The sequence below is a fragment of the Megascapheus bottae genome, chromosome 20 (assembly GCF_031878675.1).
Source record: "Megascapheus bottae isolate mThoBot1 chromosome 20, mThoBot2.hap1, whole genome shotgun sequence".
In the NCBI taxonomy this organism is placed as follows: Eukaryota; Metazoa; Chordata; class Mammalia; order Rodentia; family Geomyidae; genus Megascapheus; species Megascapheus bottae.
In genome coordinates, this window is record NC_143528.1 from 15,907,808 (window position 1) to 15,926,109 (window position 18,302).

Sequence of the window (18,302 nt, forward strand, 5' to 3'; positions counted from 1 at the left end):
GGTGCAGCGGGAGGCGCCCCGAGTCCTCCACCGGCGTACCCGGGGGCGCAGCGGGCCCGGCGCGGGAGGGCGGGGAGCACGAGACGGGGGCGGAGCGGATCCTGCCGCCGCCTCCTCTTCCTCCTCCTCCTCCTCTTCTCCCCCCTCCTCTCCGTCCTCCCTACGTCCTCCTCCCGCCGCCGCCTCCGCGAGGCTGAGTCTCCGGGAGTCCGCGGCGCCGGCGCGTGGCTGCGGGATGGGGACGCGGAGTTAGCGCCGCCACGGCGGCCGCAGTGGCCGCAGCGCCGCCGGCCGCCGCCGCCCCCGGGCCCGTCCGGCCCGGAGCGCCGGGCGCGGTCAGCCCGGCCCGGAGCCAGGCCCGCGGGCGGCGGCAGCGACCGCGGCCCCGGAGCTGGGCAGGTGGCTGCGGCTGGAAGATGGCGCCCTCGGGCCCGGGCAGCGTGCGGCGGCGGTGCCGGCGGGTACTGTACTGGATCCCGGTGGTGTTCATCTGCCTGCTGCTGGGCTGGTCCTACTATGCCTACGCCGTCCAGCTGTGTATAGGTGAGCGCGCCGCGGAGCTCCGGAGGGCGGCGGGCGCCGTCGGGTCCCCGGCCTGGCACGCGGGGCGCCCCGCGCTCTCCCGCCCGCTCCGCGTCCACCCGGAGCCGCCGGGGCCTCGCCGCGGCCACCGCAGCCACACCCCCTAGCCCGGCTGGGCGGCCCCGGGCGGGGAGTCCCGGGGAGGCTGGGGGTGGGGGGGGGGCGGCGGTGGGGCACCGGGCCCGGGCGGCGGGGCGGGGCGCGCGGCCGCTTCTCCGAGGAGTGAAGGAGGGGAACCCCGGGGAAGGGTTCGCCGACCGCGCTCCGGACCGGCGGACGACCCGGGGCTTCCCCAGGCCGGGGAGGGGAGGTTGACCGGCGCGGCTGATTTATTATTATTATTATTATTAAAGTGTGCAGTTGCGTGCCGGTTAATGCGCTGTGCTTTCCGAGGTCTGGGAAAACCGATCTCGGTTATCAAGGAGGTGGGGGACAGGATAGGAGATTCCTGCCAGTTTCCCTTGGGAGGCGTTTCACCCCACAAACTGTCCTGACACCACAAGGGCGTCGTGGGTGGGAGGGGAAGGAGGGCAGACGCCGCCCCGGGAGGGAACCTGTGCCTCTGGGGCTGCTCCCCCAGAGCTCCGGGATTGAGATCTCGTCCTGTCTGGAGCCATCTTATCTGGACATCTGTTTCCTTGTGAGAAATACGCCAAAATAGGGCTGCCATCACTTCAGGCCATGGAGACGGATTCCCCATTGCTAGCATGTTTCGTAGTGTTAATTTTGCGGTTGTCATGTTTACTAAATTTAAAAATCTTTAAATTAAAAATCTGATTTGTTGTCGTTGTTGTTGTTCTTTTCAGAGTAGTTTGTCCTGACATCATCTTGATGTGGCTTGATGTGCGATGTTCTGCTCATGTACAATGTATGAGAAGTAATGCATGAGGAGAAAACTACTGCCATTTTTGCATCTGCAGTATTAAAACAGCTTACTTTATTGATTTGTACTCTGTATGTCGCATAACTATTAAGAACCCTTGTGTTTTATTCCTTCCACGCTTAGAAATAGAGAACCAGCAGTAACAATTGGTGGTATAACTGGTACAAAGAAGGAAAGTCCTACAAGTTCTTCATTATCAAAACAGGCAGCTTATACCCCTTTATTATCACATTAAACTAAGAAGCTTAGCTTGGCACAGTGTCAGGCTCATCGGATGGAAGCATGGGAAGGCAAAGAGCTTTTCTTTCCCCAGTAGATACAAGGTGACATTTTCTAGTGAGTATGCAGGTAATGTGCAAGGAACTAAATAGCAAACTGCTGCTGTGTGAAAACCATATTTTATAGGGTTTTTTTTGTAAGTTTATGGAAAAGCATTCACGAAATTTGTACTACTATGGGAGGGAACAGTAATAAGGTTTAAACTCAAGGCCTCAGCTTGCTCAGCTGATGCTGTACCACTTAAACCATGTCTCCACTTCTGCATTTTGCCAGTTATTTCAGAGATGGAATCTAATGAACTGTTCTACATGACCCGGACTCAAGCCAGTATCCTTCAGATCTCAGCCTCTGGAGTAGCTAGGCTGACAGTCCTAAGTGCTTGGCTTTATACCACTCTTCTCGTAAGTCATAATTGGACGAACAGGAAGATTGTCTCTTTTTTCCTTTTTGGTATCAATTCCATGGCTTGAGTTCAGTGCCTGAGCACTGTCCCTGAGCATGTGTGTTCATTTCTATCACGCTTGAGCTACAGCTTTTTAGTGGTTAATTGAAGGTAAAAGTCTCAGACTTTCCTGCCTGGGCTGGTTTTGAACTGTGATCCTCAGATCTCAGTGTACTGAGTAGCTAGGATTATTGGTGTGAGCTATCTGTCTAAGCTTGCTTCTTTTTATACTGTTGCCTACATTTTATACCTGGCGATGACAAGTGATGTCTCCTACCACTCCTTGTCACAGTAAAAGCAGTCATTAAATAATCTTGGATACACAAATCATATCTACTGGGTTTTCAAAAAGTAGTTTTTGTATTTTTATTGCCATAGAAACACCCAGAAAGTGATCATTTTGAAGGGTGTTAGGTTCTAGAAGATAGAATAAATTGAAGATAAATTTGCCTACAGAAACTATGGCAGTGTAGATTTGGTATGCCTTAAGACCTCACATAGTCTTGGCTGAATGGGACATTGATGCTTTGTAGAGTTCCAGTCTGGGCACTGGAAAAGATGGCAGCCAAGGTGACTGATGAACACACCATCTTCTGTTGCCTTTCACAAGCAAAGCCAAGGAGAATGCCAACCCCCCCCCCCTACTCCCAGCATTAGTCCCTCTCCCACTTCTGCCTTGCCCTTTGTGGATCTCTTTTTTTTCCCTTCTTGAAATTTGCTATTTACAATCCTAGTTTATAAGTTCCTTGTGTGGTTGGCACCAGAGGGTAGGGGGGTGAGGAGCTGCCAAGTGAAGTAGGTAAGGTCATGAAGCAGGGTGATTTGGCCCAGTCCTCCCTCCACAGCTGCTGTCAGCCAGTGATGACCCTGAATCAGAATTACTCCCTGCAATTTAGGAGTAGTTCTTATCTTGGTATCCTAGGAAACTGGAGATAATGATTCTCATTACATCGTTTCTATATTTAACAACATGTATGTGTGTGGCTCTCTAGGCATGTTTTTTTTTCTGAGCATAATTTTTGCTTAGTGTTTCTACTTTATATTAAAAGAAAACCCTTATGTCCCTGTTGGAATACATGTATGTGTGTGTGTGTGTGTGTGTATATATATATATATATATATATATATATATATATATAGTGTGTGTGTGTGTGTGTGTGTGTGTGTGTGTGTGTGTGTAAGAGATAGATGTACAGAAAATTCATGAGAGAGTTTCAGGTAAGACCTCATTTCACCAAAGGAAATCAAATAGACTGCAACACTAGTAATCACTGGGAATGTGTTTATGTAGTTTGTTGATTAGTAAGGCTCTTTTATTCATATTATCTCTACTCTTCCCTCTCCCTTTTAACCTCCACCTCTAGCTTTTTTGTGTGGCAAATATTTATCTATTTTTATTGTAAAGACGATGAATGGGGAGAAGGGGTTTTACAGTTACATTAAGTAGAGTGTTTGACTAGCTTCTTTTTTTAATTTACTTATCTTTGATCCCTTTAACTATTAGCTAGCTTATTTTCCATAGGTCAGATAAATTTCATGGAATACATAGATATATTATATGCACGTGTATGTATATAACATGTATATACATATATGCATATGCGTATGTGTATATATATATATATGGGGGGGGTACATATATAGTGGAACTTCAGGATTACAATTATCTGCAAGTCACTCGAGCTTGGTTTGGTTTGATGGGTGTCATAGATTCGGTATGTGCATTTTACAGATCTGTTCCCTGGGCTTGTAGAAGAAAGCAACCATAGTTTTTTCTTTCAAGTACAAACACTTCACATGTTTTCCAGTTATGATCCCCCTTGTTTAATTGTTATAGATTCCATTTTTTTCCAAAAATACATTGCTTTCCTACTTTCACCTGAGGCAGGTGGAATGAGATATTTATTATGGCATGAACTTATAGTTCTCAGTTTGCTTATTGTTTCACCTAAGTCATTTTAAACACTCTTGAAGTCTGAAAAGTTTAGAGGTCTTCTAGGCCACCCTTCCATAGTGTAGATGAAGCTGTTAAATGTTCAAGTTGAGAAATTCTGTCTTCTCTCTCCAGGTCATTTAGTAATCCCTGTTGCAGCTACTCAGCTCTGCTTTTTATAAAAAGCAGCCATCAAGGTATTTTAATAAATGAATGTTGCTGTGTTCCAATAAAACTTTATTAACAAAAAATAGTTGGCAGACCAGAGTTGACCCTTGGCAACAGTTTATTGATGTATAAAGTATGTTAGAAGTTCCACTCTTAAACAGTGGAGTTCTACTCACAGTTTTGGTTCCTTAATAAGTGTTTCTCACTGATAATTGCAGCGTATTATATTCCACAATGGTTACTGCAGATGTTTAAGAATTAGAAAAAGCTAGCCGGATGCGGTGGCTGATGCTTGAAATCCTAGCTACTCAGGAGGCTGAGAGCTGATGATCAAGGTTCAAAACCAGCCCGGGCACAAAAGAACCTGAGACTCTTGTCTCCAGTTAACCTCTAGAAAATGGGAAGTACAACTTGGCTTAAGGGTAAGGTGATAGCCTTGAGCTGAAGAGCTCAGGGACCGCACCCAGACCCAGCTCAAGCCCCTTGACCCCCCCCCCCCACACACACACACAAAGAATTAGAAAAAGCTGAATGTAGTGGTGCATGCCTGTAATCTCAGCACTCAGGAGGCAGAAGGATCTAGAAGTTGAAACCAACCTGGGCCACATAGTAAGTCTGAAGGTGGCGTGGTTGAAATACATAATAAAATTTTCTCAAAAAATACAAGAATCTGCAGATTTAGGAAAGTTTTTAGATATGAAGTTATGTTTTCTATTACTTACACAAATAAGCAAGTCAACTAAATATCTGTGAGGATAAAATATATGTGCAGCCAAATATTTGGGTTCTGTTAAGCTTAGGCTATCCTGGCCCCAAAATTAAGATCCAAGGTGACTGTGTAAATTGCCTTCCATCATAAGATGAATTTGAATTACATAGAAAAACATTTCCCATTAATGGTAAACTATTACACTTTATAAACCATGTCAGATATTAAAGTTCTTTTTAAAGAACAGATAGGAAACTTTGATAATAGAACTGTTATTATCGATAAGTATTATAGTTTAAAACTGAATAATAAAAGGCATATGCATGGAAAACAGATGTGTATAAAACATTTGAAGCTTGTGTTCTTTAAAACTGATTTCTTGTTTACAATGATAGTGCAAACAAAATATATCAATTCTGACTTTTCCTAATATGGTTAAATATTTTAGAGATTAAAAAATCTCAAAAGTCCTTCAAATCACAAACTTAAATGTATAAATGCATGCATGGTATGTTCCAACTATTTGATATCTACTACCATTTGACTTGAATGTAAATGCTCTGGGAGGAGAGGGACTAAAAAGAGGGAAGAAAGGGACTGGCAGATTGGCCTAGTGGTAGAGTGCTTGCCTAGCATGCATGAAGCCCTGGGTTTGGTTCCTCAGTATCACATACACAGAAAAAGCTAGAAGTGGTGCTGTGGCTCAAGTGGTACAGTGCTAACCTTGAGAAGGCCCAAGGGCTGGGCCCAGGCCCTGAGTTCAAGCCCCATGACTGGCAAAAATCAATCAATCAATCAATCAATCTGCCAGGTACCTGTGGCTCACTTCTGTAATCATAGCTACTCAGGAGACTGAAATCTGAGGATCGGGGTTCAAAGCCTCCCTGGGCACAAAAAGTCTGAGAGACTGATCTCCAGATAACCAGCAGAAAACCAGAAGTGTCACTGTGGCTCAAGTGGTAGAGAACTAGCCTTGAGCTGAAGAGCTCAGGAACCAGCATTCAAGCCCAGAGTTCAAGCCCCATGACTGACCCACGAAAAGGAGGTGGGGGAAGAAAGAGTACTTAATTTTTTTTTGTCAGTCCTGGGCCTTGAACTCAGGACATGAGCTCTGTTCTTGTGCTTTCTCAAGGCTAGAGTTCTACACTTGAGCCACAGTATTACTTCTGGCCTTATTTTTTTCCCTATGTATACAGTACTGAGGAATTGAACCGGGAGTCTGTGCTTGCTAGGCAAGCACTCTACCACAAGGCCAAACTCCCCACCCCTACTTAATTTTTTTGGCTCCATTTATTATGCCAGATAAGTAGTTTTCTTTTGATGTGCAGGAAAATGTATCACTAATGTTTGCTATTAATCTCTATTAGACACAACATACATAAAATGAGTAATGTAATCCTGTCATGTCGAGATGCTGGATAAACATTAAATGAACTAATGTCTGATTTTATTTTTATTTTTGTCTTGGGGGACAAAGTACAGGATGTTGCAATTTCTAGGCAAGTGCTTTACCCCTGAGTTATAGCCCAGCCCCGTCTCTGTGGTTTTAACTTAGCTTCATTTACCCTATTTGTGGCAGGAGAGCCACAGATTTTAGTAGTCAGAGCACAAGTGAAGCCAAAATTTCTTGCAGCAAAGTTTATTTTCAAATGCCTCTTGAGATTTCCAAGCATGCTGTTAAATACTTTTGTAAGTCTTTCCAGTCATTGGACAGAAGCTGAAGAGATGGTTTCTTAAATCACAATCACTGTCTGGAGAAGCTGATTCTCCAAGGTAGGGAAAGACTCGGCTTCTGGAGTTTGCTGAGATTCAGACAAAAGCATTGGTGGAATACTTACATGCCAGGTGTTCCTTCACGAAAAGCGCTAATGGAAAATATAATCAAGGTTTTTTCATAATAGCCAAGAAAAACAATCCTTGTGGGCAAGAATACACAAATGAAATGCTATGCCAGCTTGGCATAAGGAAAAGGATGCTATCTCTCCCAGTTCTATGGGTATGGCCTGCTGGTCGGGAACAGAAGTGGAAGATGATGCACTGTTCTCCTAGAAAGCTGTGAATTGAACCAATAGGAGAGGGTCATCGGGGGAGAAGGTGAGAAAATTTACAGGGAACGCTCCTGTAATGATAAATTCAAATGATGATTCTGACCACAAATCCATATCTCATAGCAAGCTTATGACCGGCGGTATTTGCCTGTGCTGTGAACCAGGGTGTTGTTTGAGCCTCCACTCCTTACCTGATGGCGGGGGCCACTGTTCTCTGCTCTCCTCTCAACCTGAGAGTTAGTTGGTGATACTGGTCAGGGAACTTCATGAATGCATCTTCGAATCCTTGGGAAGACTGGAGCTTCTAGCTTACAAAATGGACAGAAAACAGGAGCAGGTGAGTAAAGCCAACCTCATATTTTAGTGGAGGAATGACTTTTTGGAGGTACCCCCACTCTGGTGGTAGCTGTCACTGAAAACTGGGACCCAATGCTGCCTGTGGCTCTGTAACCATAGCCCCAGCTGGACAAAGGAGATGCTTCTGGTTTGTTCTGCTCATTTTTTTAATTTTTCCTTTGGTGGAAATATGATGATTGTCCTTTTCAGAGAAGTTGAATCTGGACTGCTTGAAGGTGTGGTACTGGAGTACTTGCCTAGAATGGATGAGGCCCTGGGATTAGGCCCTAGGGCACCTATACCCTAAAAAAAAATGACAACCTACATCTCATAATTTTTGCTGCTCATTGCACATATTCTGTCAGTTGCATCACCTGTAACAGGCTTCTTTTCTTTTCTTCAGTAAGTGGTGAGGTCATGAGTCCTCTGAGATTCCGGCACTGCTTTTGATGACTATTCTACAACTGTCTTCTCTGCTGGAAAAATGACAGAGCATAGCACAGATTCTTAATGCCATCTGTTGGGAAAGCAATTGTCAGTTTTAATATTATGTGAAACTCAATTATTACCTATTACCATTTAGAAACACTACAGAGAATTAATATTAAGAACATAACATGATGGAATGAGGTTTTTAATGCTGTTTTAAAAAATGTGTTAAATGTTTTAATTGTTAAATATGAAAATGTGTTACAATTTTTTTTCCTCTCTAATTCCTTGAAGGAAATTTTGTTATATTACCAGGTTAATCAGATGCCTTTAGGAAGTATCAGGGCAGTGAGTTATAGGGTCTGAGTAGAGACAATGGGAAATAGTGAATGACCTGATTTCTTAAGAACTCTCAGATAGAACTAACAAAACCAGCCATGATTGACAGAGAATTTACACATTCCAAATTAGGCTCACTTTTTTCCCTGTAAAACAAATAACCACACAAATAACAATAAAACTCCCAAATATCCAAAGATTAAACATTTTCAGTTTGTTTTCTAATCTTGTAATGCTTTGTGCTCCTATTATAACAAAAGATTGTTGTCATTCCAAAAACATTGAAATGTATTTATTAAGGCAATGAAACTTAGAAAACCAAGAATGCCTTATCATGATTTTTTGTGTTTTTTAATGTTTTATTTATTGTTAGTTCTATTTATTACATTATATTTTAAACAGATTTTTATTTTTATTTTATTTTAGAGATGTTTGGAATGAGGTGACTATAAAATCTAAGAATTTTCAGGCACTATGAGCAGGGCTCTTGGATAGTAGCTTAATATGATGTGCTATGTGCTCAGGATTCAGGAGACCCAGAGTTCAGCTCCCAACACTAAAACCAAAACCCTAGAATAGACTGTATGGCTCTTGAGAACAAAAAAGGTAGGTATGAAGATGTGAGGGTGGTGTAGTGTTCTAGTTCACATTGGAATTCTTCAGCAGGAAAGGTAGCTGAGCCTACAATGACAGACACTTGACTCCATTCACAGAGGAAGGAAAGTGAGTGTCATCACGTCCTTCAAACTGAAAGTCATAAGCCTGTGCTCAAGTGCAGGAACCAAAATGTGATCAGGTTCATGACTGAGTGGGAAACTTCATGTGACCTGTAATAGGTAGAAAGGCAGTCGGGGATTTATGTACTTAATGATTTTCCGGGACCTCTCCAGGGAGGTCAGTTAGTGTGAAAAGATAAAGGACAGAAACCAGTTTGATATATACAAGCTTTTAAGTACAATATACCTTTCATGAAGTGCAACTTACTCCAGTCATAATCCATACTGAAAACAGAACTGTAGAAACTAAAGCTTTGTGTGAGTAGAGGAAGAAAGATGATAGGGATTCACTGTCCACTCTCATAAATTGCCTTTTTAGTAAATAATTACAAAATCCAAATATTGAATGCATAGCAATCATCCATAATTTTTGGACACTTCATTCAGTAAAATATCTATTATCTCCTCTTGTAGTTCATGTTCTAGTGTAAGAAGAACAATATGAAAAATAAGTAGATTATGTAATTTGTTAGTGGGTTGTATTAGGACAAATATCAAATATTTTTTTTTAAAAAAATGAGAAGGAAGGATTAGGGAGTGGGTGTGATAGTGTATGCCTTCAACAGTAAGAGGGCTGAGGCAGATACCATGTGTTTGAGGTCAACCTGTATCATAAAACAATAGCCAAAGATGATTGGGAATGTCAGAAGAAACTTCTAATTTTATTGTCCCAGGAGAAGGAGAAGGTTAAAATCAAAGACATGAAAGAGCTGATGACTTTAACCATGTTAGTATTAGGAAGAAATAAACCTAGGAAGGTTTGTGAAAAAGCTTAAATCTGCCAACCTGTCTCAGGGGCAGTAATGAGATCATATCATATTGGTTAGAGGGAGTAAGCCAGCCAAAGGTAGGGAAGTAGATGATAAGACCAGATGCTGATTGTGCAAGGCCTCACCAGCCTTTTGCCTTTACTTGCACTGATATGAAGATCTGTTGCAGTGAATTGATTAGAGAAGTAAGGTGCTATACCTTCACTATGGATGATCATTGTGTAGCAGCAACGGTGCGTCAAGCTCCTCTGGGGATTCAATATGATTCTGGAATTATTTTTAAAGAGGTGATAATAGAACTTCTTGAAGTTGTAAAAGGAAAGAACCAAACCTGACTTTAGTGACTGGAAGGATGGCATCAGTGAAGATACAGAAGGCTGTAAGTGGGACTGAGCTATGGGGATGGCAGTGTTTCTGTGGTTCACTAGGCACTGGGTATGTTGATGTCAAAGAGGAAATGCTGAGTAAGTGTATCATATGGGAGAGAAGTTTGGATGAAATCTTCAACATATAAATGAACTTAAAACTTCGTATTAGATAGGATTGTTCTCCTGAGAGAGACTGTAAATTAAACAGGGCAGCACAATAAATGTAAATGAGAACATTGAGAGTTTAAGTAATAGAGGAAAATGAAGAAAATGTGAGGTCCTAGAGTCTAGGAAAGGATATTCAGGAGAAAAGTCTTTTGTTGAATGTATTCATATGTCAAGTAAGGTGAGGACTGAGAATTTAACATTGTGGTATTCTCTGCCTATTTTAAATTTATTTCTGATTCTGATTATTTCATTCAATGTAAAAGATTTTACGTAAAAGAATCAAATATGTTCCTATATGAGTTGAGCCATGTCTGAATTAATTAAATCTAGATTGAAAACACTTACTGTATTAGATAAGCTTAACTTCCTTGGTATCTGGAGATGAGGTACATAAAATTTCAGGGACAATGCTGTGGAGCTTGACAATGAAGTAAACACAGACTAGCCCTGCAAACATCAGCTTGCCTACTTTTAGTCTATTTTTTTGGTTGTTGTTTTTGAATAGAACTCCCCATTGGTTTTTTTTCTTAAATGAATGCCAACTGAACTTGCCTAATTTGAGATTTATGAACACAGTGAACAGAGAGTGGATTCGGAACTCTAAATCCTTAACGAGAGGATTTTCTCTTTTAGCAGTTTATTACCTAGTGATTCAAGACATCCATACAGAACCTTATAATATTTGTATGGCTTCAAGTTAAAGAAGAAAATATTTCTTTTTCTTTCTGGACTTTGAAATGTAGTCAGTGATAATAAGGATTTGGCTGTTATATGAATATTAATTATTGAAGAATTTGGAAGATAAAATTATAGTAATGAAAACCATTCTGTCTGTAATCATAAATAATAATTTTGAATGTTTAAGATGTTTGACCCAATATATTTATAGGGTAATCACAAAAAGTAATGAAATGTACTTGCAGGAGGCAGATAAACACAGGCAGCTTTGGCCAGTCATACTGTAATCCATTTAGAAGTTTCAAAGTAATACCTCTTTTCAAAGTGCTAAAATGTTACTCAGATTATATTAAGAAGAGACTAAAAGTGTATTTTCTTGTCCCAGTTTTTTAGTGCATTCCCAGGGAACTTTCACACTGTTTTTTTCATATATTTTTTATTGTAATTAATAGAAGGGTTACATGATATTTGCCAGACAGAAGGTGCATTAATTCACATACATTGATACCCTTTCTCATGTCTTGGTCCCCATTTCCCTTCCCCCCACCCCTCATCTTGTTTTCCCCCCTTCCCTATCCAATTTCAAATAACCAAATACAAATATATCCGATAGATAGCAAAGTGAGATACTGTAACAATATGAGATAACCAAGGAACAGCAAAAGAGATGAGAGATAACATAGTACATTAAGGACAACAATCACTCATTATATGGCTTTGTTTCTATATCCTAGAGGTCCTTTCATTTAGCGTCATACTATATGGCCTTATGTATCTAGGTTTTGCTCTATTGCAAATCTCTGCTAGGAGAGCCCAAGGTTTCTACTTCTAAGTCACTTTCACACTGTTTTAAGGCCATTGATCTGAGACAGACACATGTGTGGAGTTCACATGAAGACGCTTAGTGCAGCCTTTCCCCTCCACAGTCTGTTCTGATTCCCATTGTCTAGAGAAGGTCAAGAAGGAGTGGAATTTGTTGTCCTTTTACCCTTGCATTCTTTTGAATCTTCAACCCTGAGAAAATGGGCAGGCATGAATGAGCTACTTTACAAGTAGAAATGCTTAGCAAGACTTTTTCATCCCAACAAAGCTTTGCTTTTCTCAATTGACCACTCATGGGATTACTTTCTTGAAAATATTAAACAAGAACTCCACTGTGCAGAAATGGCCAGAGAGAAAACTATAGTTGATTATTTGAGACCCTAATATAGCTAGGAATGGAGTTGTTACATAACACAGTGCCTTGGGATTAATTTGTTCAGGATTACCATTCAAATTTTCCCAAGTTAGGTGATTTTAGGTGGAAATATGAATTCAGGAATGCCTAAATACACTTTTGTAAACATGACCAAATTTAAAGATCCTTGGAGATATCCCTGTATCAGTGCCTCTTTAACACTTGCGATGTATCAATGTCACTTTAACAATTTTGTACTGCCTTAACCCTTCATGGTTCATCAGGGAAGCTGATAAACTGGGTACTGTAAATAGTGTGGTAGGTGGCAGAGGGTCCTCTGCCACCCCGTGTGTTCAGAGCAGGAAACCTGAGGGCTGCTAGTTTCCTGTATGTAATACAGTCGAAGAGCAAGCAGCACTTTTTGAATAACCAGAGAATCCAGAGCAGGAAATAGGACAGATAGAAATTTAATCATTTCTAAACTAACATGTTAGCAAGTGTAAATGGTACTCCAACTGGCACTTGGCGCTTATGGTATCAATTATGAATCAGTTCCTGATCCACAACTCAGCATCCGAACTGATTCATGAATGAATAACAAAGCTTTTATAGTGCTAGCCAGTCTGGGATAAATCAAATGGGTTTAAGAGCAGGAAGCAAGGATCTATACTTATAATTAGGGGAAAGAGCCCAGAAGGAGATATGAAATGCAACTCTCATCTTGAGAAGAGGAAGATACTTAGTCCAAATATTGATGACTCTCTTCTTCAATTTTTTACACACTCTTTTTTTTATTTTTGGCAGTACTAGAGTTTGAACTCATGGGAACCCTTGTGCTTTGCCAGGCAGGTGCTCTTCCACTTGTGCTGTGTGCAACTTCCTCTTATATTAGTGAACACATTGAGGATAGGCTCTGGGGAGATTTGTGTAACAGTACACCATTGTACTTATATCTTTCAGCAGTGGTAGTGGAACTCTTTCATCTGCAGAATACCTGATCATGTAAAATTTACTTTTGGTGCAACCAAATAAATGTGCATACTGCTACGGCAGTTACTGTCAGGTTGATTGTGCCAGTCCTGAAAGTAAATGAATGTGAAGGTATGATTTACAACCATCAGGAAGAGAAACATTGTATAATGAAAGGTATAGTCAAGATTGTGTAGGGCAGAATGTTTTGAATATGTAACCATGACATTATAAAGGAAAATCCGGTATCAAATCTAATATCAAAGAGTTATGCTAGTGAATTGATACACTTGTAGGTCTTAAGAAATTCTAGGTTATACTGTAGCAATTATTGCTGATGCTAGTGTTTTTAACTTTTTCAATTCATCTCTTCAAGTATGCTGTTGTAAATATTATTCCAGTGAACATCATGAACACAAAACACAAGGTTTAGAATTACAGCTTTATGTATTTTTCCCTCCCTGGAGAAGTTAAGTACTATATAATTAATTTTTAATGCATTATCTGTTCTGAATTCTGGTTATCCAGTACTTAAACATGTGCTAACCCTGGAGGGAGTTTTGTGAGATTTTTAAAAAATTATTTATTTTTATTTTTTGGTCTTGGAAATGCAGACTGCATTAGCATTAGTGTTTCTATTTAATCAAACAGCAAATCTTTGGTAGTGAAAAAAATGTACTCTGAGAGCTGAGAAGGTGGCTTAGTGGTAAAATACTATCCTACCTTGCATAAAGCCCTGGGTTGATTTCACAGTACCACATAAACAGAAAAAGCCACAAGTGGGACTTTGTTCAAGTAGTAAGTGTTAGCCTTGAACCAAAGAAACTCAGGGACAGTGCCCAGTTCAGTGCCCAGTGCTGAGATCAAGCTCCAGGACTGGAAGAAAAATGTACTCTGAATATTGTCATCTGTGATAATTCTGAGTATACCATAATAAGAAATGTATCTAGTGACATTAAAAAAACAACAACACTACAAAGCTGGGCTTGGTGGCTCATGCCTATAATTCTAGCTACTCAGGAAACTGAGATCTGAAGATCAAGGTTTAAATCTAGCCCAGGGAACAAAAGGACCTGAGACTTATCTCCAGTTAACCTCTAGAAAATAGGAAGTGGGGCTTGGCTCAAGGATAGGGTGGTAGCCTTGAGCTGAAGAGCTCAGGGACAGTGACCGAGTTCAAGTCCCATGACCCACCAAAACAAAACAAAAAAACACTACAAGTCAGACACAGGGGTATACATCTGTAATCCCAGCATTTGGGAAGTAGAGATAGGGGGATCATGACTTTGAACCTAATCTGGACAATATAATGAGTTATAGGCCAGCCTATGACTCTGTTGTTTTTTTTAATACACTACAAAGTGTATTATCATAATTATGTAATTATATATATATATACTTAAATGTGATGAATTAACCAAAATATGAACTGGACTTTTTGCTTGCTACCAATATTTACACACACAGATACCCATCCATACACAGGATGGGTCATGATTAGTACCACTGAGGAATGCAACCCATGAGGCCCCACAAGGTCGAAAATTTTGTTTCTCAATCAAAAAAGGAATGTTTCTGGACCTTCCCCTTGGCACCAAGGGATCATTCTGTGAGGAGCAGGTACAACTTGCCTGGAGTAGAGCATCCGCAGAAGACTTAAGGGCTCCAAGAAGCCAGTCAGGACCTCTCTGCTCATTCTTCGGAGGGGGATCTGCAGCTGGAAAAGGAGAAGTCAGAATGAAAAGGACTCAGGGGTTTTCAGAACTTGGCATTGAGCCGTAGCCATGTAGAGACTGGAAGAATCAACACAATTCTACCTGCGCAATGGAAAGAAAATTTCACCTGTGCTGAAATCTGTACAACTCACTGGCTCTAGGAATGTCTTCTATTTTTTTTTTTAAATTTATTTATCTGCCAGTCCTTGGGCATGAACTCAGGACAAGAACTCAGGACCTGAGCACTGTCTCTGGGCTTTCTCAAAACTAGAGCTCCACTACTTGAACCACAGCACCATTTCCTGGTTTTTCTATGTATGTAGTACCAAGAAGTCGAACCTGGGTCTTCGTGCATGCTAGGCAAGCACTCTACCACTAGGCCAAACCCTGGTCCCGGGAATGTTTTCTATTTAACACAAGACACCAAGATGACAGGGTTCCACAGAGTACGCTTAGAAATAAGGACACTAAGACTAAGGCAGCCATCTGAGGTCCAGTTTCCTTAGTTATCTCTCCTACTTAACACAGTCAGTGACTCAGGAATGGCCTTACCTTTCACCATGATGCTTTCATCAACTAACAGTGAGGTTTTCAGAGCCAAAGTCATAGAGTAAAGTTTTCATTTTCCTGTTATATTTAATAACTTGAAAGACATATGCAATTTCTCGTGATGTAAATATGGACAGCCAGCGAATATGTCCCCCAACTTTAGGTTTTTCTTCCAATGTTTCTGCAGTGCTGAACTTCTAGAACAAGCTGCGGGGGAGGGGTAGGATACACAGATAATCCCAGCTACTGAGGAACTGGAGTTTCTGACTATGAGCTCAAGACCAGGTTGGGCAAATTAAACCCTGTCACAAAATATTTTTTTAAAGGGGAAGACTGAGAATGTAGCTCGGTGGTAGAATGCTTGCTCAGCATATTTAAGGCCCTGGTTCCCATCCCCCATAAGACACCTGTGTGCAAGATAGCTGGCATAATTATTTGACCATCAAATTGCAAAAGAAGTGATGCTGTTAAATCTGCTGCAACAGCAGAATGAACCTGGAGGATTTACGCTACATGAGATAAAAAAAACAGTCACAGAAACCTAACACAGCATCATTCTATGTCGTCTGAGGAAGAGAGGCAGCGGGATATTTTACCACCCTGCTTTCCAGAGCTTCCCACAGAAGCAGAGAGCTAGAGATTATCCAGAAAATCAACAAGAGAGAGGAAAGCATTGGAACCCAGGACAGAGAAACCCAGTTGGGAGGTGGGCAGTTAGAATGTGCCAAAATGCCACATTTCCTGGAAGACCACATGGAATGCTTGTAAGAGTTTGGCTCTATTGGTTCATATTTAGATCCCAGCTTGAATGATATCAGAAGGTATTTTCTGGAAGACATTTTTAGCTTTAAAATGATAATGCTGTCCACCTTACAGATTGACAAGCCTGTAAACATTTGAAGAGTTTAGCCTAAATCCCTGGTGTGTACTAAGCGTTGGACAAATGCCTTCCTTCAGTTCCTTTAATGTAAACGCATATAAAGGAAGTCATGAGAATGAACTGTAAGGCGTTGAGAGTAGACTGTGATAACATGGTGACTTGATGTCCTGATATGAAGAGGGAGTTTGGATGCAGAGCTACAAGGGAAGATGATAAGGAGAAACAGTGAAGAGGTGACCACTGCCAGGCTTGTAGAAAAGCCAAGGAACCCAGCCTTACCTGCACCTTGCTCCTGTCCTCCCGCCTCCAAAGCCATGAAAACAAACTGATGTGGTTCCATGTACCACTTCTTACTTTTATCATTGACATTACTATGTGCTATCCTTCCAAAAATGTCTTTAATAACTCCAGGGCCATTTTCCATATTTGATCATTGCTAGCACATAGTTTTGGTCAATGTAGTGGGTTAGGTATAAATTCTGAAGTAGAGGCTGGAACACTGGATTAACCAGCAGGAAGTCCTACTTCTTTCCATGTTTCACAGCACCCTTTTTCCTGACTCCTGGAAGGTTCTGACACATCTCAGACATTTTGAGAATCTGGATAAGGTGTGGTGGGGTTCTGATGAGAGTAGAATTGAGAGAAAAGGGACCATGGGTAGGAGGTAGAGTAAGAAACTGTAGTTTAAGGCCAGGTGTAGTGGCACATGTTTGCAATCCCAATTACATGGGAGATGAAGACAGGAAAATTACAGTTTGAGGTTAGCTCAAAGTCTGTGAGACTTTATCTCAAAGACCAAACAGCATGGTGTTTGGCTGTAGACATAGATCAAATGGCAGAGCCTTTGTCTAGCAAGCACAAGGAACAAAGTCTCAAATCCTGTTATTGCCAAAATCTTCCTAGAAATAAATTCCTAGAAAAATCTTCCTAGGAATTAATTCCTAAGAATTGCCAGTTGACTCTACTTGAGTTGTTTGTTTGTTTGTTTGTTTGCATTACTTCAAGCTAAAGTGTCACTGTGCACTTCTTCCCTAGAATGTTTATAAAAGTGTTAGCACTGAACTTCAGAGAACTCCCACACTTCACGTTCAACCGTGAGCTGGGTGTGCAAACAGCCTCTTGAATGGGCCAAGGTTCCCTTCTCTTGCTTTGATTAGCTCGTGTCTCTCAGCATCTCTGAGAGAAGAAAGTTGAGATCAAATTGATAGAAGAAGAGAAGTCACTGGCCAAAATAAAACCATGACTAAGAGGTAGAGCCAGGATACAGGTCTCAGAGAGGGACATGGAAAAGAACAGACACATAGAAATAGTTGTAGACAGTGCTGAGAGGCCGTTGTGAGAAGCAGACATTTGAACTGCTGCTGTAAGGTGAAGCTTTTCAGACAGGGCAAAGGCACCCAGGTTTGCTGGGCACTAGAAACAGAAACTGATTATGGCTGTAGCTGGACAGGCATGGCCAATCAGGACCATCTGTGATGGAGGAGAGGTAGGTAGGAGCTAGACCATGGGCAACCTGGAGGCTCTCTCCGGAGCAGTCTCTCCGTTGCTTCTTTGGAGGCTAAGGCAGGTCTGTGTCAGGATGAATCTGTTGTTTTCCTTGAAAAAGTTACTGAAGAGAAGCAGTAAATGTCTCTCCAAAGGAGAGGAGACAGAGACACAGAGGGGTGGGGGGAATTCACATTGACAATAGAAAGGGGAAAAATCACAGCAATATACATTTGCAATGAAAATATCTAAAAACCAAATGGTTCTAGCAAGAATTATATAACTGTTCTTTGCTATTTAAGGTGGGGGAGTCCCATGTTTCGTCTGCTATGAAGGCATATTTTAATGTCTAAAGATTTGGATTTGGGGTGTGTGTATGACTAAAATTAAACTAGATTTAGCAGTTCACTTGACTTTTCCTTTCCAAAAGATAGAATTTTCAAGAGAAAGTGACTTTATGCATAATCACCCAAATTTGAAAATTCACTTGGTCAAAATCTAGGACTTGAATCATCTTTGAAACAACCCCGGCTTTTATTCCAGAATGGATTGAAGTCAGCCTTGATGGAACAGGATTATCTTTTCTGAGCTCTTTAGAGAATAGGTTTCATGGTACCCT

General features: G+C 41.3%; 1 protein-coding gene across 1 annotated transcript in view; it reads left to right on the top strand.

Moving 5' to 3' along the window:
• The first annotated feature begins 358 nt into the window (after positions 1-358).
• Positions 359-18,302, top strand: part of Zdhhc2 (zDHHC palmitoyltransferase 2) — a 46,456-nt gene continuing 28,512 nt past the window's right edge. The window contains exon 1 of the mRNA XM_090353996.1: positions 359-543. Coding sequence (XP_090210122.1) covers positions 417-543 — 127 coding nt within the window. The 5' untranslated portion in view covers positions 359-416. The remainder of the gene's footprint in view (positions 544-18,302) is intronic.